Source organism: Ictidomys tridecemlineatus, chromosome 8, assembly GCF_052094955.1.
Source record: "Ictidomys tridecemlineatus isolate mIctTri1 chromosome 8, mIctTri1.hap1, whole genome shotgun sequence".
NCBI lineage: Eukaryota > Metazoa > Chordata > Mammalia > Rodentia > Sciuridae > Ictidomys > Ictidomys tridecemlineatus.
The window spans coordinates 105,266,723-105,292,221 of NC_135484.1; the positions used below are offsets into that span (position 1 = coordinate 105,266,723).

General features: G+C 36.4%; 1 protein-coding gene across 2 annotated transcripts in view; it reads left to right on the forward strand.

The window, feature by feature from the left end:
- Positions 1–25,283, forward strand: part of Cyp39a1 (cytochrome P450 family 39 subfamily A member 1) — a 116,390-nt gene extending 91,107 nt beyond the window's left edge. For both annotated transcript variants that reach the window (XM_021721848.3, XM_005318608.5), the window contains exons 9-12: positions 1,071–1,166; positions 2,031–2,119; positions 21,332–21,419; positions 24,169–25,283. In XM_021721848.3, coding sequence (XP_021577523.1) covers positions 1,071–1,166; positions 2,031–2,119; positions 21,332–21,419; positions 24,169–24,240 — 345 coding nt within the window. In that variant the 3' untranslated portion in view covers positions 24,241–25,283. The remainder of the gene's footprint in view (positions 1–1,070; positions 1,167–2,030; positions 2,120–21,331; positions 21,420–24,168) is intronic.
- Positions 25,284–25,499: the final 216 nt, after the last annotated feature.

Consider the following 25,499-nt stretch of genomic DNA (forward strand, 5'->3'; position numbering starts at 1 on the left):
CAGCTCTCCTCTTACTTGCCAAATCTCAACATATTCAACTCCCATAGGAGTTGACAGGGGTTCTGGCAACTCTCCGCTACAATTAAAAGACCTATTTTAAATTGTGAGGTATATCATTTGTATACACAAAGTATTTTTCAGATATTGTGAGAATATTTCAAAGTCATGCAGAGTTAAACAGACATGCTTAGGATGACTGAGCATTACCTCATAAAATACTTCATTACAGTAAAGTTGATCGCCTTCTAGTGATCACACAACTTGTGAGATCTTATCTTGTGGTTCCCGCAAATGGTGAAGAAAGGGAGATTCTATGAAATAGCTTTAGTTCTGAGTGTATAATCTATAGATCAGGAAAACTTATTAGCACATGAATTGGAAAGGATGACATCCACTCTTCTGCTTCAGAAAACCCTTGTTTATTCCCAGTCCCATGAGTACTGCAACCCCAAATATAAACCCCACCAAATAAATGCACAACACTTGACTTTTCCTGTGTTTTCCTAACCAGTTGTCCTTAACTTCTTCCCGCCCCAATAACTGCTGTTGGATCAAAATAATAATAATAATTTAAAAATAAAATAATCCACTGACCCCTGCCCTGACATACTATCTTCAGTATTCTCAGGGACAGGACACAACTGCTTCTGTCCTCAGTGTTATAGTGGCCATGGTCCCTGTCTTAAGAGTTAGATTTTTTTTTTTTGTTCCACAACCTAGAGATTCATTGTGGTTTCCATGAAGAACATTGGCTGCAAACCCCAACATCAAATATCAAAAGCTGCTTTGGAATGGATTAATACTCATTTCTAAAATTCTGACACTTACCTAATATTTTCCTCTGTGTAATCAAATATATGTAGGTATAACTAAGAATCAAAATTAGAAGTCAGTCATTGCCAAGTTGTATAGTAGAAGGGAATTGTCCAGAAAAGATAGATTTTCTCACCATCAATTATGAAATGTTTGTTGTTGTTACAATATAGTTGTAGCATTATTTTTAAAGACCCAAATGCTCCTCAAAGGAAATTTTTAAAAATGATTTGGAACCGATTTTTTTTTTATCATAGAATTTTACTATTCCTTCTGGTGACCTGTTGATGTTGTCTCCATTTTGGCTACACAGAAACCCAAAGTATTTTCCTGAACCTGAACTGTTCAAACCTGTAAGTTCTCTTTCAATACACATTACTCTTTGATTAAAAAAAAAAATTGGGGGGGGTAGGAGTTTGAATTAATAAACTAAAATTATATTTTTACACACCTATATGTCTCTAGTAACTAGAAACATAAACAAAGTTGGCTTCAAAGTACAATTTTCAAAGTAGACAGTGTAGCACTTACAAATCAGATAGGAAAGCTTTAGGAAGAAGCATCCCAAACTTTAAAATAATTTTTTTTTTAATCTGAAAACAGGAGGCATGTTAAAGTAAATATCCTCGGTTCTAATAGAAGAATTGTTTCATACTTTTTGGGCAATTGCTTGTGTTATTGGTTTCCAAGGAATAAACAAAATAAAAAGCAAATTAAAACAGTGATCTGTTATTTCTTATAACTAGAGAGTTACAGGGCTGAATAGAATCTTAAGAGGCCATTCAGTTCATTCTCTGCCTTTAGGTAAAACTGTCAAAACTAGACACCAGATGTATTCATTCTATGTCCTCAGCTTTCTCTAATAGGCAGGGCTGTTGGTGTCTTATTACTAAATTTATTACAAAGACCAATTTTATGATGGAGCCTAAGACCTTATTATAAATACACTTCTCCTTAGGTCCATTCTGTGGTTGATTTATGTTATCATTTATATTTACCACTTAACAGAATTCTTTTTCAACCTTTTTATTTATAAGTTCCTGTTCCAAAACCACAATCGTGTCTGATATTAATAACAGGTTGGAAAAAATTACCAACAACCCTGCAACTTTATATGCAAGGATTAGCTGTACAAGGTCATTTTTAGCCTAGAGACATAAAGTTAAGCTTATTTATATAAGGCTGATTTGGAAAAAAAAAATGTTTTCTTCCCACAGGAACGCTGGAAAAAGGCAAATTTAGAGAAGCATGCTTTCTTGGACTGCTTCATGGCATTTGGAGGCGGGAAGTTCCAGTGTCCTGGAAGGTCAGTGAGACAGCTGGGCCACATTTATCTAGAAAGTCAGCAGAAAGATGGCGGCCCACAGGGGGACACTTTGGCTTAACCTCTCCACTACAGGGAAATCCAGGAGAGGACAGTTTGTTTGGTTGGTCAGTGGTGTTTTAAGATGTCTTTGTAGGAATGTGTTGGCTTCTGTTGGGAGGCCTCCTGAGAACACATATTTCACTTGCAAATGCCAGAGAGACGCAGGACTTCTCTGGATCAAATGCTTGGCTTTCACCGAAGGATAATAATGAAGTGGTTTGAATGCTATGTTTTTTAAAAAAACTACAACTACAATGTCACTGTGGATGTTTGCTGGGATTATTGAACATCCTTACCTTGGAACACAGCAGCAGTTAGTTGTTTTTTCTTTACAGAGTTAGTTTCCTTCTGCAAAACCTTTCCCTGGGTATCTTCCATATGTAAATGAATCTGCTACCCAGGATTCATCTTTAGTGTGATGCCCTGTTCTAGTACAAGTATGCATCATTTCCTGAAATTTATACTATTTATCCAAACAGAAAAAAAAATTTTTAAACTTATCTCCCTTATGCCAGACCCTCTGCTAAGTATGGGAAATAGCACAGTCCCTGACTTCATAGAATTCAGTCTACACTAAATAAGTCTCATTTCTTCCTTGAGGAAGATTCCATAGGTAAACACTGATATCTCGGTGTAACAAAATCTCACTCAGTGGGTGTACAAATCTTTTAAAACATTTTACACCTAAAAAATTATAATTTCTTGATTTAAAAAGTCAGTCATTGTTTGAATAGTAATTCTAGTTCATAATTATTACTTATTCTATAAGCATCCATTCTATCGCTTCTTTTTATGTATTTTAGAGTGTCAAATTACTTTTAGTAATTTATATATCTTCCAAATGGTTTAATTAGTCTTAGCCAACCTCGAAAACTCAAACCTTCATTTTAGAAATTATTCTAGAAACCTAAGCATCAGCAAATTGATGCCTGGTGTTTTCCAGGACATAATTATTTATCCTGGGCTAGACTGATGAACTAAACAGACCAATAAGACTGAAAGGAGAGACTTTTCTTCTATAATTAGAAGAGAAGCCTCCTTTGTTCTTTCCCATTAGATGTGAGTAGATTCACTGTGTCTCCCATTGTTACTAGTAATAAATTCAAAAGGGACAGCCTTGTAATAGGGTGGAATCTATGAATGGCAAAGCAGAGATATGGGAAGATCCCGAGAGTCCACGTGACAGCACCGAGTTACTTAAATCATTGTTTTGAAGAGCTCATCTACTTCCCATGATTTTATACAATATATGTCCTTATTTGTTTAAAGTAGTTTAGTTGAGGGTTTCATTGTTTCAAATGGGAAACAAGATGACAGATCCACCAAAAAAACTCCATAGGTTTAATATCAGAAGTGATTGTTCACCATTTTAGAGGCAATGAAATAGGTAGTGTGGACTTATGGTCAAAAATTGCCTGATGACTGTTGTTTTTAACAGGGCCTGCTGTCCTCTTCCATGATAGCTTCTGAGGCTAAAAGACATTTGCTTGAGTTTTCATGTAATGGGTACAATAAAGGATACCATGACATTTGTAGCTCCACCAATAGCATCTTTTTTATAGAGATGCTCTGTGTTTTGGGGATGTCCTACGCCTTTTTCTGTGTGCAAGGTGCTGCAGGAACCTTGGTCATGAGTAAGACAAGTTCTCAACTCTCATGAAGTGTCCACATGGTGGGGTGGAGGGGGACATAGAGTTCATAAATAACTACAGGGATTGCAGGATAAGAGATGCCCAAGTACCTCTGTGAAGATTCAAGAGAGAATGTAGATCTGGTCAGAGTGATTAGAGAAGATTTTGTGGGGAAAGTGGCTCAACTTTTAGGTTGAGGAAACAGAATGAGCAAAGGGTCATTAAGAACAGAGGTGGGTGGTTTAAGAGTTTATGGTTTAAACTCTCATTGAAGCCAAATTATAGATAGTGGTGAGAAGGAAGACTGAAAAAGTACATTGGCTCAATTGGGAAGACAACTTAATACCTGCTTTAGGAGTTTGTATGCAGCTCACAAGGTACTAATAAAGCATTAAATGGATTTAGGTAGAATGGATTGGTGTGGGATATAACTTCAGTTATATGGTTATGTTAATATTCCATACAAGAGATATGGAATGGTGGAATTCACCAGATTTGGAAAATGATTAGAAATCATAATCCATTGAGAGTTGGAGGTAGACTTTGGCTTTGAATCTAAATGGCTGGAAGAGATGGTGGACATAGAAAAATCAAGAATAGGAGAGAGTTGGGGGGCCTGATTTAAAAGTTTTTCTTTGCATACTCGAGTGACCTGGTGTATGGCAAAATATTAATTATATAGCTAACATCTACAGGTTAAATGCAAAAGTTGAATATATCTGATCTTTTTTTAAAAAAAAACCTACCAAATCCAGTTTTCAATTAAGTTTCTGCTTCAAAATGTTCTTAATTTTTCTGTTACCTAGTTCAAATAACCAACTCATGAAGCATTTTGTTTTAAAGAGAGATAAAATAAAAATTGTTCGGGAAAAAGAATGACTTCATTTGGACAATGTATACCCAGACTGATCTTTCCACTAGAAATTTAATTCCACAAATCCTTAGTATAAACACCAGAAAATTGCACCCATTACTAATTGTTGTACCAGGAGCCAACTTATTTTCTCATGCACCAAAAACTCAGTGAATCAGAGAGCATTGCCTGTAACGCAGCTGACAATCTGAGTTCATCGTGAACACATACTCTTATGGCCTTGCAGCTGTCACTTCTTGGAGCTCAGTTCACTGAGGTGGTATGAGAGTCCCTCTCGAAAGTAAACACAGAAGACATTGGTAATTTACCTAAATAATACTTGGTGCTGCCATCAGTTGCCAACCAAAAACCAGAATAAAAGAACTGTTAGTCCCTCTTGATAATAATGGGAGTTCAGGAAAGAGGTTTGCAGGAGGAGTCCCTTGCTGGATATTTCCCTGCAGCATAGGAAGGAAACCTATCACAGGGCTTCTATTGCTAGAGAATTCTGGTATTTTGTAGAAAAACAAACAGGAGAAAGCAGGGTAAACTACTAGACTTCACCAAATATAGAACAGGGCAAAATGAAAGGACACATGATAGTGGGAAGTCTCACCTTGAATGATGAGATTTAAAAGGAGAAATATAAGACGAGGGGATTTTCAGAGCTGAGGAAAACTCCTTTGAGCGATCATCTGAGAGTGGATGATCTTGACACAAAGTGATGTGTTTACTCTACCCCCAACCAGCATGTACCCTAAAGCCAATGAGCTGAATTTACCTTGGTTCTCACCACTGCTAGAGGAGGCCTGCTTGGCTGTACCACTGCGTGAAGTGATAGGGATGGAATAAAACAATAATCCTGGTCTTTGGCAAGATTAACCATTTTACAGAGAAAGCCATGCTCAGATTAGAAGAAGGTGTAATAAATAAAAGTAAGTCTGCAAATATTGGGAAGTGGAATATTTGGTAAAGCATGGATTCCTAGGGAATGTAAACTGATTCTAGTTCATGTTGGGGGCAGGGCAGGGAAGTTCTTCATGTATCTTAGGGCAAGCTAAGCTACAGAGTCATAGATTTGTCTTGAGTCATTGATAAAAATCACAAGCTATTGAAAAATTAATCAAAAGCATAAGTATAGCTAAGATTATCTTAATAGTATTATTCAATTGAACAAATGTCTTTTAAACACATAGTATTAATATGATTATTCTTTCATTCAGTAATTGTTTATTGAGTTTATGCTTTGTGTCAAAGCAGGATTTTAGGAGCTACCTTTAGAAAGCAAACCAGATAAAGCCCCTACCATGAAGGAGCTTATATTGTAACTCATGTTACTTTGTTTAAAATTGAGGGGGGGATTCAGCAGGCACAGTGGCACATTCCTATCTAAGCTACTCAGGAGGCTGAAGCAGAAGGATCACAAGTTTGAAGACAACCTGGGCAACTTAGCAAGACCCTGTTTCAAAAAATAAAATAAAATGATCTGGAGGTATATAGTTCAGTGATAAGAGCACTTAATTAGTCTGTATGAGGCCTTGGGTTCCATCTTCAGTACTGCAAATAAACACACAAACAACAACATTGGGGAGATTCAAAGACCCAAAACATCCTGAATACCTTATATTGTGTTTGGGGAGATGAGACAGCAATACAAAGAGCAAGCCCCGCTTCACTTCATAAGATGGCATATAAGATGTGCCAGATGACTCCTCTGTATAACTGCCATAGCAGTTTAGTAGAAGGAGGATTAGAAAAAGCTAAGCACCAAAGAAACAAATAACCCAATTAATAAGTGGGTCAAGGACCTGAACAGACACTTCTCAGAAGAGGAAATATAATAAATAAACAAATATATGAAAACGTGTTCATCATCTCTAGCAATTAGAGAAATGCAAATCAAAACTACTCTAAGATGTCATCTCACTTCAGTCAGAATGGCAGCTATTATGAATACAAACAACAATAAGTGTTGGCAAAGATGTGGAAGAAAAGAAACACTCATACATTGCTGGTGGGACTGCAAATTGGTGCAGCCAATACAGAAAGCAGTATGGAGATTCCTTGGAAAACTGGGAATGGAACCACCATTTGACTCATCTATCCCTCTCCTTGGTCTATATGCAAAGGACTTAAAAACAGCATTCTACAGGGACACAGCACATCAATGTTTACAGCAGCACAATTCACAATAGCTAAACCATAGAACCAACCTAGATGCCCTTCAGTAGATGAATGGATAAAAAATGTGGCATATATACACAATGGAATATTACTCAGCAATAAAGGAAAATAAAATCATGGCATTTGCAGGTAATTGGATGGAGTTGGAGAAGATAATGCTAAGTGAAGTTAGCCAATCCCCAAAATACAAATGCCGAATATTTTCTCTGATATAAGGTGACTGACTCATAGTGGGGTAGGGAGGAGGAGCATGGGAGGAATAGACAAACTCTAGATAGGGCAGAGGGGTAGGAGGGGAAGAGAGGGGACATGGGTTAGCTATGATAGTGGAATGTGATGGACATCATTATCCAAAGTACATGTATGAAGACATGAATTGGTGTGAACATACTTTATATACTAACAGAGATAAAAAAAAATTGTGGTCTATATTTGTAATAAGAATTGTAATGCATTCCACTGTCATGTGTTTAAAAAATAAAATCAATTTAAAAAAAAGAAAAGACTTTTGGATTAGAAGGGAATAATTAGTAAATAACACAGAAGAAACCACATCTTCCCAAGGTAGAGTAGAATCAAACTGAGGAAATAAAAAATAAATAAATAACTGCACATAGGAATGTCATATATGTGCATGTTAACATGAAGGCAACTATATGTTTAGGATTCATGAATCTCTGGGCACATTTAGTTCTATATACTTATGTATATAGAACTAAATGCATGGTGGTGCATACCTGTAATCCCAGCGACTTAGGGGGCTGTAGTAGGAGAATTATAGTAGGAGAATTCAAAGCCAGGCTCAGCAACTTAGCAAGGCCCTAAGCAACTAGTGAGACCCGTCTCAAAATAAAACAGTAAAAGGGCTGGGGATGTGGTTCAGTGGTAAAGCTCCCTGTGTTCAATCCCTGGTACCAAAACCAAACAAACAGAAAGCATAATTTTAATGGTGGTTCCTTATTCAGTAAATTTTGTATTAGAGAAGTGCACAATTTTGTATTTGAGAAGTGTTATAAGTAGCTTTCTCCCCTTTATACTTAAAAATAAAAATAGATAATTGCTTTTGAGAAGTGAGCAAATTGAAGCCACCACAGGTTTAATGACAAATTGAAAATTCATTTTATTCTGAGGAATGTGTTATATAAACAAATGTATCCCCTCAACTCCAGTTGTTAAATATAATTAAATGTTCATATTTACTTATACAATCTAATGGTTTTACTAAGTGTGCACATGTCCTTGAGGGTGAATAAAAAGGGTTTAGGAACGAGGTTGGAATGAAGGATGAATGTGGTTAATTCTAGTACTGAGCCAGGCTGTTAGGAGCCATTATAAATTTTTAGCCATGTTTTTTTTTCCTCTTACTGCTTTGCTAAGGAGCAGTGACTCACTCCAAGGAACACAGAAACCATCGGCAAAATTGCAGTCATTATTTTCCTGGCCATTTCGTTCTGACACTTCATTAGGAGGCAAAGATTTAAGGCTGTCAAGAACAGAAGCAATCCGAGAGTGATTTTTAATACTTAGGCACAAGTGCTTCGAAAACAACACATCTTTTCCGAGCAAGAATTTCAGAAAGGAGCCCTTTTCTGTTTAACTTACAAAATATATCTTCAGCCCCTTCAGATTGGGTACCCTGTCCCTGCCCCTATGGATCTTCTTACCTCATCAGACCAAGTGACTCTTCTCTAATGAGTTAGGTATCTCTGCTGTTCAGAAAAAGGGCTCCATTCCTCAGAAAGGAAGACTGAAATTTAAAGTGTGCTATATCACAATATCACCTGTAGGTTATCATCTCCCCATCACCTAAGGCCTTCTTCTCTTTTCATCTGGAGAACCCTGAGATTGTAGGATGCTGATTTTACCCTCCACTCTTATCATAGGGGACCTCTGTTCCCGAAGCCAGTCAGCACATTCCAACCCTACTCCCTTTTGCCCTTTCCAGAGTGATTGGTTTAGTTGGGAATTGGCAGATGTTTTAAACAGGACAATTAATTACGAGGGTTTCTGTTGAGGCTTCTGGATCAAAAATAGTCACTTCCTCTGGGATGTGAAGAAAGAGGCATTTGGATCCAGAAACCATTGACAGCTATTTTGAGACTATAAAAGCAGATACTGTTAAGATGAAGTTGGCAGAGCAAAGCAACAGGAAAACTGGCTTCATGGTAACATCCCTGAGCTGTTGGAGATATCTCTGTAGAAGACCAGCACCTGCTCTAGGTTTTTTGTTTGTTTGTTTGTTTGTTTTTTGGTTTTTTTTGTAGTTACATAGAGCAATACATTCTGTTCAATATGGAATGGAAACTGGTCTGTTGTGCATTTTATGTCATTTACCTTAAGTAATACAGTTACCTTAAGAGTAAGTTTTCTTTCAAGGATTATTGAACTCCAAGAACATATTCTAACCACATCAATTAATTGTTTTTTTTAATAATTTGTGCTTTATAAAGAGACTGAGTTTCATTTGCCATGGGAATATCACAAAACAAAATTGATCACACTTGTGCCTCCAACACTGGCACCACCACCACCAGAAAAGTGCCTGTGTCCCCAAACCTAGTGTCACCATGGCCAGCAGCATTCCCACATGCCAGGATCAGTTCCACAAGGAAGTGCTTTGTCTAGGACTCCACTCCCCTCCTCAGAAGCCAAGGGAAACAGGAGGAACACAGTAGCCTTTGCCACTAAGGGCCCCTAAGACCCTTGCCACCATTACCACTATCACAGACACTCACAGCCCAACCTGCCAAACACCCTCTCAGTCTTGGCTGATGTGGACCTTAGTGGCAGAGCTGGGCAGTGATTGTGCAGCCACTCAGCCTGAAGCCAGTCAGTAAATCTGAGAGAGAGAGGTCACTGCTCCCCAAAACGTGCAGGCATCATCCACAAGGCTACACAAAACTCGAAAAAGCAAGGAAACACAACACCACCAGATAAACACAAATTTATGGAAGTTAGCACCCTCTTTAGCAACCTGCTCATCTAAGAAGAAATCATGGGGAATATGAGAAAAGTAGAGAAAAATGAAAATACAGTGTACCAAAACTTATGGGATGTGGTGTAAGCAGTGCTAAAGGGAAAATTTGTAGCTATAAATGCTTATGTCAAAACCTAAGAAAGATCTCAAATCCACAATCTAAGCAAATAACTTAAGGGATTAGAAAACACACTAAACCCAAAACTAGAAAAAGGGAGGAAATACAAAGATTAGAACAGAGATGAATGAAATAGAGAAAGGAAAATGGTAGAGAAAATCAATGAAACCTAATGTTGGTTCTTCGAAAAAATTTTTAAAAAACTGATTAAAATTTTAGCTAGATTGTCTAAAAGAAAAAGAGAGAAGACTTAAGTTACAAAACTGGAAATAGGACATTACCACTGATTCTATAGAAACAAAAAGGATTATCAGAGTGCTGTGACCAATCAAATGCCAGCAAATTAGCAAGACTTTCAACAAATTGAGTAACCTCAGTGAAACAAACAAACAAACAAAAATCCTAGAAATACAACTATCAAGGCCAAATCATGAGAAAGAGAAAATCATAATAGACCTGTTCAGCTAAAGATAAATCAGAATTCAGAAGTCTTCCAGCCGAGAAAAGCACTTAACTGATAGTTTCACAGTGAATTCTAGCAAATATTGAAAGAATAACTAATACCAGTCCTTCTCAAGATTTTCTTTTAAAAAAAGTGAAGAGAACATTCCTTAATTCATTTCATGAGGTCAGCCATTACCCAACACCAAAGCTAGATGAAGACACTACATTAAAGGAAAACTATAGAACAAATCTCCTATGAACATTGCTGCAAAAATTCTCAACAGAATACTAGAAAGCCAAACTCTGCAACATATTAGAAAGAGGCACCATGACCAAGTGGGATTTATTTCTGCAGGTAGGATGTTTCAACATATGAAAATTAATCAACATAGTACACCACATTAGCAGAATTAGCAGGGGAAAAAATCTCATATACTCATCATAATAATTGCAGAAAACACACTTGACAAATGTCAAGATCTTTCATGGTAAAAACACTCACCAATGTAGGAACAGAAGAAAACTGCCACAATATATGGTACTGGCATAAAGACCACCATAGAGACCAATGGAATTGAGATCCCAGAATGAAGTGACAAGAATGCTAAATCGTCAATGGAAATCTTTTCAACAATGGTTCCAGGAAAACTAAATATCCATAAGCAAGGCATTGGGTAGTAGGTTAGACCCTCACCCAGCATCATGTACAAAAATTCACTTGGCCCTTTTTCCTGAATAAGGAGATTTAAAAAGAGGTGCCCAAATTTCTAGCAAATACTCAGACATATGAGAGTTTCCCTTCTAGGAGGAGTAGCTGTAGGACCATCATTGGCACCAGCCTTTCTATAGTCTGGAAAACTCCCCTCCTGGAAGCCAGTTCTGATCTTCTCAATGAAACAGAAAATAGTATCTTGAGTCAAGAAGAGTCAAGGTTCTCCAATCCATTCCTCTGTGCTTAACCATCTGCTTTCTCTTTTTCTGCCTATAAATAATTCCTATTCTGTTTTCATGTTTCATTCTTTTCCTCCTCTTCCAAAACATGCCATTCTTCTCCTCACATCTTATTTTCTTTATTTAACATAAAGCATCTTCCTGATGCTCCAACTAATGGTGCCCTTACCATTATCCCCAGTCAACAATGGGCCACCCCAGCCATAACGTTTTATGTATGATTGGGATGATCTTTGTAATTTGGATACTATGTATTAAAATTAAGAGGTTTCATTATTACATCTATTAACATCCATTTTATTTTCTTTCTCTTTGTCAGTTTTCTCCAGATCAGCAGTTCTCAAAATGTGGTCTTCAGACCACCACTAGTATCATTACCTGAAAAGTTGTAAAAAAAAATGCAAATTCTTGTGCCCTGTCCTAACCTGCTGAATCAGAAACTTTGGGGTGAGGTTCAGAGATCTTTGTATGAGCAACACCTCCAAGGGGAGTCTGATATGTGCTAAAGTTTGAGGATCATGGATCTGGATGACTTTGTTTCTTGCCACCAAACTGAGTTTGTCTTACTAAGAGTTCTTGTGAGACAAGGTTGTGGCAAAGTCCTTTCCCTTCCCCTTGAATAGCTATGCGTCAGTGCCTGGTGCCTGTGAAATTCTGTGCTGCTTTCTCCGGGTTCCATCTCGAGGTCATTCTATTTTCACAAGCTGCATCTGGTGGCAACTAGGAATGCACTTCAGAGCTCCTCTCCTGGTAACAGTAAGTTTTCCAGCTTATGCTAGACTTGCTGCAATGACTTCTAGAAGGAAAAGAGATTTTCTTTTTTTAAAGTGAGAGAGGAACAGTCTCAAAATCAAAGCATCTGAAGTAAAAATCATTAATGCTCCCCACCATGCCAGCACTGCCTCTCTTGATTTCTTTTGGATGTATCATCACTGCACTAGACACCTGGGTTTGGGCATAATCCTTTAGTCCTTCTTTCGGGCCTTCTATGTCTATTCTGTCCTCTAAAGCCAGATCTTTATGACCTCAGCATCCACTGATTGCTGTTGTCCAAGCCCTCTCCTGATTCTGTCTCATTTTAAGTCTATCTTTACTTATTACATGCAGTTGCTTTTCCTGAAATAATGATCTCTGATTGTCACTCTCTTATTAGGACTCTGGCACCACTGCCTGCCAGGCAGACTCCTCAACCCAGAACTCGCTGTCCACAATACAGCGCCAGCTGTGCCTTCTAAACTTCAGAGAGAGCAGTTTCCCAGAGGTCACTTGCTGTTCCCCAACTTCAGAGCATCCATTCCTCCCCTGGCTGTGACATTTGCTGGCTCTGAAACGCCCTCTTTCAACATGTCCACTTATTTAAGCCTGTCCTTTCTGAAGGTCTAGCTCAGGTTTCACCTCCAGGTACCTGGTTCTTGGCACTCTCTCCAGACTCCCAATTTCTATAGTTCTTTTGTTTCCACCTGCACCTTTTCCCACTGCCTTAGGCTGTTACCTTATGTTGTCACCTGTCTCATCTGTCCCTGTTGGATCCCAGCAGTGTGTTTTTGCAGGACTTTTTGTTCCCCATTCCTGTGTAGCATTCTGTGAACAAATATTTACAAACGGGGAAAATACGCAAGTACTAACTATTTGAGGAATTTTCAACATGTTTATATCTTAATGAGTTTTATTTGTAGGTGTGCAGTATTGTTCCTGTAGATGTAAAAAATAAACCCATTATAAATAACATGCCTCATTATTTTCACTGTTTTAGCATTAAGAGTATTAAGAAAACATTCCCAACATGAACATAGTTCAGCTCATTTCTGAAAATGATCTTTAAAAATACAGATTTATGAATCTCTTTTCTTTGATTTAAAGAGCTTTTTAAAGTTCACTTAAATGTTTCTGGTATTTTAGACATTGAACAAAATGTAATAACATAGAAAAGGCTTAAAAACACAAAGCATTTTAATTTTTGCCATTGCCAGCAAAAATAACTTCAGTGAATAATTGAGATAATTCTATCAAAATATCAAGATATCTGGATTTGGAGAAAATAAGATTTTTAATATAGATTTTTACCACATTATTAATTTATCTTTTCCTTTCATTGAAATCTCAAAACATTTATAAATAATACAAATGGTCATGTTAATACTATTTAAGTAACTCCATCAATGTAACCAAACAAGCAATACTAAAAATAAAGAAAAAAAATATTAAAGCCTCACTAATTCAGAATGCACAAGCATGATTGATCAGAAGCCTGAGTTATAGATTAATCTTTAAGGTTAAGATAGTTTTATCATTTTTAAGAACATTATAGGGACTAAAATTAATTAAGGAAATGCTGCCTCACAGATTGTAGTGGGAAAGTATCTTAATGAATGAGTAAATATTATTCCTAATTATCTCCTTTGGGGGGAAAATTTTCTATCATTCCTTTTTTATTATTCTACTTCCTCTATATATTCTTTTATATTTTAATTTATTAATTTTAATTGACAAGAAAATGGTATACATTTATTGTGTACAATATGTTACTTTGGTATAAATACACTTTGTGAAATAAAGGTATCTGACAAATGGACTATCTCACATACTTAAACATTTTTGGGGTGAGAACTCTTAAAGTCTATTCTCTTAGTAATTTTTAAATATACAATATATTGTTATTAAATGTAGTCACCATGAGGTAAAATAGATCTCTTCAACTTTTTCCTCCTAACTGAAATTCTGTGTTTGCTTTGTTGAGGTTTTGGTTCCAGGGATTGAACCCAGGGGTGCTTAACCACTGAGCCACATCTGCAGCCCTTTTTATTTTATTTTATTTTATTTATTTTGAGAAAGGGTCTTGCTAAGTTGCTAAGGGCCTCTTACTAAATTGCAGAGACTGGCCTTGAACTTGCAATCCTCCTTCCTGCCTCAGCCTCCTGAGTTTCTGGGATTACAGGAGTGCACCATCACAACTAGTTTTATCAAATCCTTTGAATGATACTTGTGATGATACTTCTTGTGACAATGCTTAAAGAAACCTCATTTTCAAACTTAGATATAATTTTTCAATACATGCAGTCTGTTCACTGTCTCTAGCATGTTCAGTTCAGGATCAGAGTCCTAAGGTGTAATTCCTCTTCAGGGAATGCCCTACCCAAGATACTCACATGCCTCATTCTCTTGATTGATTCCAGTGCCTATAGAAATGTCACCTCATCAGAGAAGACTTCCTAATCTGAAATGTTTTAGCACATACCTCCATCACTCACTTTTCCCTTGTCTTATTTATAATTTCTAATATATATTCAACTGGAATTTAAGCTCTATGAAGATATGAGTGTTGTTTTTGTTTACCTGGGATAATGTTAGTGCTTAGAAGCATACAGAGCACATAAAGGCATAATATGGAATGAATGAATGATCTTACTTTGTAAGAACTCTCAGTGAATAACCAGTTGTCAATTCACTGTTACCATGGAGAAAAGACAGGTATTAACATTGTGCCCTGGTAGTCTAATCAGAACTTGACATGTGGGTGCTCTGCGATCTTTGCTGTACTCCAGTCCTGTGTGTCACCACCTCAATAAAGATGGGTGCTACTGTTCCCATGTGGTATCCATCAGAGGGGCATAAGCTGTTCATGCTTCTGCTATTTTATCCCTTTGTTCTAAACTGCACTATCATACAAAATCATGTAAGTGCAACAGATTTTATTGAATTTTTGAAGTTAATATAAAAAGGAAAGGAAAGTATAGGTAGGAAAATATTTCTGTCCATGAAATGTTTTTTTTTTTTACCTATAGTCCAGGAGAAAAGTATTTAAGTGAAGCACTTAACAGAATGTCTCCCGTTCTGTCTGTGCGCTTCTTTACATGACACTATTCTTGTCTCTCTGGCAAATAGCCACAGAGCAGCTCCATCATATTTTTGGTTTCATCTTTACCCTGAGAAGTTGGTTCTGTTTCAGGATTCATCTCTTTCTCCATTAGTACATTTCAAAATGTCTGAGTGTGGAATTACACTGGAGGTTTTCAGTAGGACTCTCCATGGTTGTTCATGAAAATTGAGCTCCTCAAATGCCCACAGCAGACACAGGCACACCATGTCCTTACAGTCTGTCCAAATGCTAATTCTCCAAATTCTCTATTGAGTGGTTATGTCAACCTCTTTCTCTCTCTCTCCCTCCTCTGTCTCTCTGTCTCCTTCATGCATTTCTAAAGACAATAATCTTTTTTCCTAATAATACATGGTATAATCTAACTCTTTAACAAGAAAATTAAGTATCACAAAATTATCAAGGCTGCTGGCCTCTTTCACAGTTCATTAGTGATAAAGAACTTCATTCTTATCTTTAGTTCATTGTGATAAGGAACTTCAGTAGTTCCTTTTCTTGAGACACTTATGGTTTGTTTTTTTCTATTAATACTTTAAACCTATTGATTCATTGTCTTCTGGTTTGCATAGTTTCAAATGAAAAGTCTATGTCAACTTTAATTTTTTTTTTTTTTTTGCTGTGCTGGGGCTCAGACCCAGGGCCTTGTGCATTCAAGGCAAGCACTCTACCAACTAAGCTATATCCCTACCCCTAATATTGTTGCTTTTTGTGCCTTTTTCTCTAGCTGTTCTTTTAAAAAAATTTTTTCTCTCTTGTCTTCAGCAATGTGATTATGATTTGCCTTAGCATTGTTTTCTTTACATTTCTTCTGCTTGGGGTTTCCCAGGCTTCTTGGGTCAGTAAGTTGTAGTTTTCAAAAGTTTGAAAATATTTCAGCCATTATTTCTTGAAATATTATTCCTTCCTTCCTTTGATCATCTCTAATTACATGTATGTTAGACACTTTATATTATTTTGTAAGTCACTGATGTCCTTTTCATTTCTTCTTTTACAGTCCTTTTATTCCAGGTACTTTATTTTAGATATTTTCCATTATTATGTTAAGTTCCATGCCATTTTATTTTGCAGTATCTTATCTTCTGTTACTCCCTTCCCATTTATTTTTCCTTTTAAGATATTGTATTTTTTTTTTTTTGCTTAAAGTTTGATTTGGATTTTTTATATCTTCCATTTTTCTCCTCATTGTGTGTTTTCTTCTTCCTTTTTGAATATATGGAGTATACTTAAATGCTTCCAATATTTATCATTGTTTCTTTTTTCTTTTTTGAAATTAAACTTTATTTATTTATTTATTTAGGGAGCATTGTTTGTTTGTTTGTTTGTGGTACCAGGAATTGAACCGGGGACAATTAACCACTGAGCCACATTCCCAGTTTTTTTTATATTTTATTTTTGAGACAGGGTGTTACTGAGTTGCTTAGGGCCTCACTAAGTTTCTGAGACTGGGTTTGAACCTCTGATCCTCCTGCCCAAGCTTTCTGAGCTGCTGGATTACAGACATGCGCCACTGTACCTGTCTCATTGTTTCTTTTTAAATGATTTTTTCTCTTGCTTAGGTCATATGTTCTAATTTCCCTTAGGCATTTTTTTTCTTGTTAATTGATATATTAAACATATATATTTATAGAGTGATGTTTCGATACATATATACATTGTATAATGTTGAAATCAGGATAAAACACCCTCCCCAAACACTTATCATTTATTTATGGTAAATATATGCAAAATATTTTCTTCTAATTTTTTTAAAAAGAGTATACAGTATATTATCATTATCTATAGTCATCCTACCATGCAACAGAACACTAAAACTAGTACCTATTAATCAACCATTTCCCTTCTCTCCATCTTCCCTTCCCTCCACAGCATCTGGTAACCATCATTGTACTCTCAACTTCAATATGATAAACTTTTTAGTTTGAATGAGATCATATGAGACATGTCTTTCTATGAGGAGCCTGTTTTACTTCACATAATGACCTCAAGTTCCATCCATATTGTATGAAATGATATGATTTTATCCTTTTTATATGGTTGCCTAGCATTCTGTGTGTTTATCCACCACTTTCTCTTTATCACTTCATCGGTTGATGGACAGTTTCTCTTTATCACTTCATTGGTTGTTTCCATTTCTTAGCTGTTGTGAATACTGCTGCAATAAACTTGCATGTGCAAATGAGTCTTTGACAGACTGATGTTTTTCCTTTGGATATACAGTCAATAGTGGCATTGTTGGATCATATGGTAGTTCTATTTTTAATTTTTTAAGAAACTTCTGTACTGTTTTCACAATGGTTTTTCATTCCCACCAATGGTGTGGTATGCAAAGTTTCCCTTTTTCTCATGTCCTCACCAGCACCTCTTGTCACCTATTGTCATTTTGACAATAGTCATCCTTACTGGAGCATTGTGTTTTGATTTGCATTCCTGTGATGATGAGTGATGATGAATACTTTTTCATATACCTGTTGGCCACTTCCTTAGAAAAAAATGTCAATTTTAATCTGTTGCCTATTTTTGAATTAAATTATTTGTGGCTTTTTTTTCTTTTTTTCTGTTGCTTTGAGTTCCTTGTCTATTTTGGTTTATGAGACTTTGTACAATGTGTGTTTTCCCATATTTTCTGCCGTTCTGTATTTTGTCTCTTCCCTCTGATAATTGTTTCCCCTGTTGGGCTAAAGCTTTCTCATTTGATAAAATCCATTTATCTCTTTTGGCTAGCTTCCTATGTTTTAAGGTCTTATAAAAACAAACAATAGGGGCTGGGGTTGTGGCTCAGTGGTAGAACACTTGCCTAGCAAGTTCGAGGCCTAGATTTCATTTTTAGCACCACATAAAAATAATAAAATAATGTATGCGTACATCTACGATTTAAAAAATTTAAAACAACAAAACTTCTTGCCCACTCAAATTTCCAGAAGCATTTTCCTATGTTCTCTTCTAGTAGTTTCCTTTCTTATATTTATATTCTCAAACAATTTTGAGTTGATATTTATATATGGTGAGCTATAGGAGTCTGGTTTGAGTCTTCTACATGTGAATATCCATTTTTTCTAGTGCTAGTTATTGAAAAGACTGTCCTTTCTTCAGTACATGTTTATAGCATCTTTGCTAAAGATCAGCTGGCTATAGATATGTGGGTTTACTTCTAGAAACCCTGGGGTTTTTTAAATAGATATAATATAGGAAGTTTAATTTTCATGAATGCTGGGTTTTATTTTAGTTTAGTTTTAGACTTTATTATGGCATGTAGTTGCTTAGAAAAACAAGTTTTCAAAGCTTAATTTTAAGCTTTAAGTTATATCCAGAGTGGCATTTAACATAGGATAATATAATCCCATTACTAACTAAGGAAATACCCTTTTAGGATTCCACCCAGTGGTCTGTGGGCTGCAATATCTCTCTTCTGTCTGTTGGGGGAAAAAAATCCATGCTTTGTATAAGCTCTAGACCTTATTTTGCTTATTGAACTTTGACTGTATTTTCGCCATTCATCTCCTGCCTCAGTAGTTTCTTCTTTTTTTTTTATTCGTTGTTCACAACATTACACAGCTCTTGACATATCATATTTCATACATTAGATTCAAGTGGGTTATGAACTCCAAATATTTACCCCAAATGCAGATTGCAACACATGCTGAGATCAGTACTGTGCCAAATACTCAAGGAGACCTCTGTCCAAACGTCCAAAGTGTTCTTATTCTCTCTCTATGAAACTCCCTCCTCTACATTCTTCCCTACAAATTTAATCTCTTTAGATTACCTGAATCTTGATCTCTGTCTCTGGTAATTTAACAATACCCTCAAGCCTGCATGGGTTTTCCCATGCTCATCCTGTGGCCTGGAAACTACCATAAGCTGCAAACAGGGGCAGCCAAAGGGGCACCTCATTTCTTTCTATTCTCTTAGGGATCTTTATCATGAATTTTGCCTAGTTTTTGAGTTAAGTAAAATAGAAGGCAACACTGACTTCTGTCACTCTATCATGAATAGGAGTAGAAGCTCTAACTTGTTAGAAGTTTGACAAAAACTTAGGTGTGAAACATTTTGTGCCTGCACACAAATTAGCAAGATTGCTTTTTCTGGGAGCCCCTGCCTAATTTGATCTGAGTCAGCATGTCTTTTTTCATAGACACTGATACAGTTATGGAATAAATTATCTTCAACATTTGCAAGTAAGGAGGATTAAATTTGCATCATAAATATTCCTGAAAACTTGATATGTTGTCCAAGTTGGTTATAATAACACCTGCAGTACTCTAGATTTCATTTGAAATAAAATGTCACCAAGATGTTTCAAGAACATCACTGGAGAAACAATCTAATTATCTGACTTGAATATCGGATCATTCGTATTAATTAATTCATTCATTTCATTAACAAATATTGAAGATTCAAAGATGAATAAGAATAGATGAATAAAACATGGTTTCTGCTTTTCATGGAAACTATATAAGAGGAAACAAATGCTAATAAATAAACTACATTAGGAAACAGTAAGATTTTTGGATAAGGACATCAGTTGAGGGATGTGTAAAGTGACATAGAAACACAGAGAAGGGTGGAAAGGATGTATTCTTTATGGAAGACACTACTGTCTATCATCTGTTCATGTATTTACTTAACACTATGTTAAGGCCCAACAATGCAATTACTCTAGAGGAGAGATGGCTCTTCAGTAATCACAGTTTAGTGCAGTAGAAGCTTTGGCTGAGAGTAAACAGAGAAGAAGTAGATGATCAGGGAATCCTTCTAGAGGAGACTGAACCTAACACAGAAAAAGGCTCACAGCAGAGAGCATCCTGTTCTGGGAATTCAGGTAATACAGTGTGACAAGAGCATGGACATCAAGTGGCAGCTCTGCAGGAAAGAAGGTTGCAGAGATAGGTAAGCAGGTGCATCATCAAGAACTGGCTGTGTTCTTCTATGGTGTTTAGCTGGAAATAGGAAACATTGAAAGTGTGTATGTGTGTGTGTGTGTGTGTGTGTGTGTGTGCGTGCGCGCGCGTGTGTGTAAGTGTGTGTTAAATGAGGAAACAGTGATGATTTGTGTTTTAGAAACTTTATTCCAGTGATAGAGTGAAGGATGAGTAGAAGGAAAAGAAAGAGACCAATAGGAAGCTAAACTGATTCAACAATACAGGAAATACAGGATGAGGAACCACGCTGAGGGAGCAATGGAAGAACTGGAGATGAGAGGTTAAGGGGAAAGCCTATGGAATTGTTTAGATCAACAAAAGGACATGTCTACTTAGATGTAGAGGGTGACAGAGAGGACAGGGTTATGATGACTTCCAGTTTTTAGGCCCAGTGGACTAAGTGTACCCAGTAAGGGCTGTTAATCCCAAAAGGGCTTCTCTACCCATGAAATACAAGTAAAAGTAACAGGTTCCATTCATACTTTTCTTAGTTTTTTGAATTTGTTTTTGTGTCTTATAGACAGTAAACTAATACAGTAGTATATGTACATAACTTAAAATAAGTGAACAGCAACATATTGTAGGGTATGCTTAAATACTTTCTACCAGGATTGCGTAATCCAAAACCTTGGAGACTCTTGAAACAAGGAAAAGTGTATTTGGAGTTTCTCGAGACCTTGAAGTGCTTGTAGGATGTTTGAGAAGTGATTTCTAAATGCAGGCAGGACTTTCTAATAGAGCTTTCTGTCCCCCAGATCACAGGAATGCTCTAAATATATCCAGTATGGTAGCCTGCAGCCAGACAGGGCTATTAAGCACTTAAAATATGGCCAGTGCAACTGAGAAACTGAATTTTTCATTCTGTTTAATTTAATGTATTTAAATTTAAATAGCCTCATGTAACTAATGGCTACAATATTAAAAAGCACAGAAAACTTAGGGGAGAGACCTGGGGCTTTCATTTATTGAGTGCTTCTACTGGCAAAGCATTTTTATATACATCTAAAATAACTTCATCACACTAGTTGCCCTAATGAGTATGTGGTGGCAAAAAATAGTAAGTTCTTAGTTTACCCTTTTGTTAGTGAAAAATAAAAAGCACAATTGCTCTCCCATATATATATATACTTTCTCCATACTCTGATAATAGGTATTTATGTGTCTTTCACAACCAAATAACAATTTTATATTTTTCTTTCAGGTGGTTTGCTCTGTTAGAGATTGAAATATGTATTATTTTAATACTTTATAAATATGACTGTACTCTTCTGGACCCATTACCAAAACAGGTAAATGTATTTAGAATCTTGACTATAATGACAACTTTCAGATTTAATATAAGCTCTGGTCCTTGGTTTTAAATTCTAGAGATGAAACGACTGATTCCCTCACTTTGGCCTGATCTAAACATAGGTGGAACCATACTGAGAACACACTGGGTCTTTTTAATTCAAGATCTAATCAATGCCAGGACTTAATAGTGTTTCTACTAGTTCCAATGTTAGGGGCTCTTCAATGGATTTACCAACTTTTACCCTTTTCCCTAGGTTAAGTAAACATGGCCTTAAATTTGACCCCGTTTCCCTAGAAAGGAATGTTTTCTTTGGTACAAAAGTGAACCATCTATTTTGGATGCAAGTCATAGCCCTTGGTCCATGTGGAAAGCAATAGCTTGGAAAAAAGTCAGCTCCCTATAAAACTAAAGAGCAGAAATAAAAAGGTTGTGACTTTACACCTATCTCTGACCATTGAGGGTTCCAGTCATTTAACTCCTCTGTGCACCTGTTCTTCTTTGGGACCTGTGGTTCCCAAATTGGCAGGAGCTTCAGAATCACTTGAAGGGCTTACAAAATAGACTGCTGCCCTATCCCTTGAGCTCCTGATCAGTAGTTCTGGGGATGGGGTATCTATTATTTGCATTTCTGATAGGTTCCAGGTGCTATTGTTGTTCCTGGTCTGAGTACCACACTTTGAAGATTCCTTCATAAGTAATAAAGGCAAGTTCAACTTAATTCCAAATGTTTGGAAGTCATTTTAAAAACTCTGGATAAAAGGTGCTGTCTAATCAATGCCAGGACCTAATAGTGTTTCTACTACTTCCAATGTTAGGGGCTTAAACAGAAATTAAGCAGCACAATTTCATGGCTAGCCATATAACATTTTGTGCTTTCATTTACTCTTCATATAATAAGTCTAATATACCAAGGATAACTAAAACTCTTGATATTTCAATAGAAATTATGTGGGTGTATAAGTGACATAAAATATATTTCAAGTATGCACATTTCAGCATTTTCCTTAGACTTCTTTTGCACTTATATTTTAAGTTCAAGTAACTACTAGGGATAAAGAGCTCTCAAAATTTACACTGAAAGGCAACTCTAAACCACCTCTCACAAAGTCCTCAGCTGCCTGCTGTATTGTTCAAAATGAAGATCAGAGCCAGGTTAGATTTCACAATTTTTTCCCAGGACTGACAATATCCAGCTATTTTTCTGCCAGCAAGAAGAAATAGGAATGCTTCACTGAGATAACATTTGTCAAAACCAGAGAGATCAATAATTTGTATCATCTACTTAGGCAAAATTTTCTCCTAGTACTTTCTTTCTACATAAGAATTCCATTAGCTACACTTTCCTAGACAAGTTTTTGTACATCTTATTTATATTCTGATGACACTAAGAACATTATTAAACAAATGTTATCTCAGTTTGAAATAAGTACAAGTCGAGGTGGATTTTTATAATCTCAAAGAGCAATTCATTTCACAATCTTTATTCTAGGAAGAGAAAGATCAATAATTGGAATTGCTTTAATAAATTGTAAAACCAGGTGATCAACAAATGCAGGATATGACCTTCAAACTACCAACCTTTTAGAAGGAGGAAGTGAGCTATCAGGAGTATCTGAACACTCTGTGGTCAGGTGCAGGTCAGTGGACTTGGAAACCTGCTTCCCCACAGGAGTCCACCTGCCCTAGTAGCAAAAATCAAACTGTAGATTCCCCAGTTTTAATTTTTTAAACATCTTAGTTTCAATTCCTTCCCAATATGAACCAAACAATGAGGAAACACTATGAAGTAGAATCCGTGATTGGCAGCAGGGTCCTGGTCCTGGAAGTGGGGGTTGTTCCATTTTGAGCATTTGTGAAACAACCACTTCAAACACTCTTGCTACTGTAGTGGATTTTTACTGGTTTGACTGTTTTTGTTCCATTTTACCTTTTAGGAGGTCACAGATTCTAAAAATATTTTCACAAAACTTATGGAACCCCTTCTAGAAAAGTACATATTTCTTAATACAAGATTGTGGGTGCAATTTCAGTGAGCTTGTGGAACCCTGCTCCTCATTCTGTCAACTCTCCTGAGAATTGCCTTGCTAAGGAGCCCATTCTGTGCCCTACCTCCTCTTTCCCAGCTCCCCATTACCACTCCCTAAACTCTCAAAGTCTATAGAAGAGGTTGCTTTTCATTTTTAATCCCCTAAGTGCCAAAAATCTTTTTTGTATTCTTAATACGCTGACCTCCCTTCACCCCCACACATATTCACACTTTGTTCAGGACTCTGGGGGCAAAAATCACAATATTTGGAACCCACAAGGGTCTTTTTGGAACATCATGGTTGTAAGTACACTGTAATCGTGGTTTATACCAACTCTGGAAGCTTTTTAAATACCTTTAACACACACAGAGCTCTCAGCTAACAATTGTAAATGAGGTGGTATAGCTTTTGAGCCAGAAACGTAGAAGGAGCCTTATTGATATCCTCTTTTTAGCCAGGGAAATTAAAGGGAAGATAGCAAGCAGGCCCATGGACTTGGGTGTGTGAATTTGAAGAGACTGTTAAGAGAATAAGGTGTTTTCTTTTCCTGCTTCTTCAATGAAGGCTAAAGTTGATGCTTGAGGAGAAACTCCAATGCAAACAGTTCCCAACCTTCACAACTGAAGTTCAGGTCCTTTTAGAGAAAATTGCAATTGAATAAACTTTAAGTCATTGGCTTATGTCTCTTTTCTATTTCTTCTGTGTTTTTGTTTTTAGAGTTATCTCCATTTGGTGGGTGTCCCCCAGCCAAACGATCAATGTCGAATAGAATATAAACAAAGAATATGACATCTGCGGGGGCTCAAGAGGGCCAGAACCTTCTGGAAGAGAGATGCCCCCCACTCCTGGCAGCATCCCTGACACTAACCTGGCAGCACCTCCACCTGAGCTCTGCTGAAACATCCTGCTTCACTTTGTTTGGGGATTTAGTTCAAGAAAATATCCAATGGTACATGTTTGATATCTTCAAAACTAGGAATCTGACATCATTTTCTTGTGAATGTGATCTATAGCAAGTTTTTTTGCTTTAAATTTTTATGAGTATATTATAGTTATTCACAATATTAGGGTTAATTTTGATATAATCATACAAATATGGAATATTATTTGTTCCAGTTCAGTCCCCAGTACTCCTCTTTCCCTGCCACTCTCCCTCCACCTGTTCCCTTTCCTCTACTCGACTGGTGTTTCTTCTATTTAGTAATCAGTTTATTTTAAATCAGTGCCTTATAGATATACATAAAGCTGAAATGCACTGTGGTTTATTCATATATGTACTTAGGATAGCTAGGTCAGTTTCATTCCACTGTTCCTCCTTTTTCCCATCATTTCCCGCTTTCCTCATGAAAATAGACGAAAGGTCAGTGGAAAATGTTGAAATAATTAGAAAAAGCATTTTGAAGAGTTGGAATTTAGTTTCTTATGCAACTGTATTATAACTTCAAATAGAAACAAAGTCATTCGAATGGAAATCTTAGCACATAAAATTCACTTTGAAGGCAGCACACAAATTTCTATTTTGAAAAAAACTAAAAATCTTAGATACTAAATAATTTAATGATTCTAAAATTTTTCTACTTTTTATATGATTCTTAGCTAGCAATTGGAATTCTTAGGCTCTCTTAATATAATTCTTTATTATAAATGGATCTAATGCTAAAAGCATGAAGTGATAGTTTTCTAAGAGCAGTGAGGAGAGGGATCATGTCTTACACTCAACTTTGTACTCTGCTATGCCTAGGACAGCATCTTCTCTACAGGAAATATTTAATAAATGCATTTTGATTGATGTATTGATTTGTGTTTTAATAAAGGTGGAATCACTCACTTTATTCAAGGTGTTTACAATTATATTTCACAGAGATGACATTTTTGCTATGAGTGGAAATACAAATATAATGGTTTGTCAAGGCCAGAAATGTAGAAGGAGATTTATTCATGGTATCCTCTTTAGCCAGAGAAAGTGAAGGGTACCCAGAGCATTTTCATTCGACTGCATTTGAATCTATTACTCAGTACTTTCAAGTGTGAAATATTTGCCATGAAAT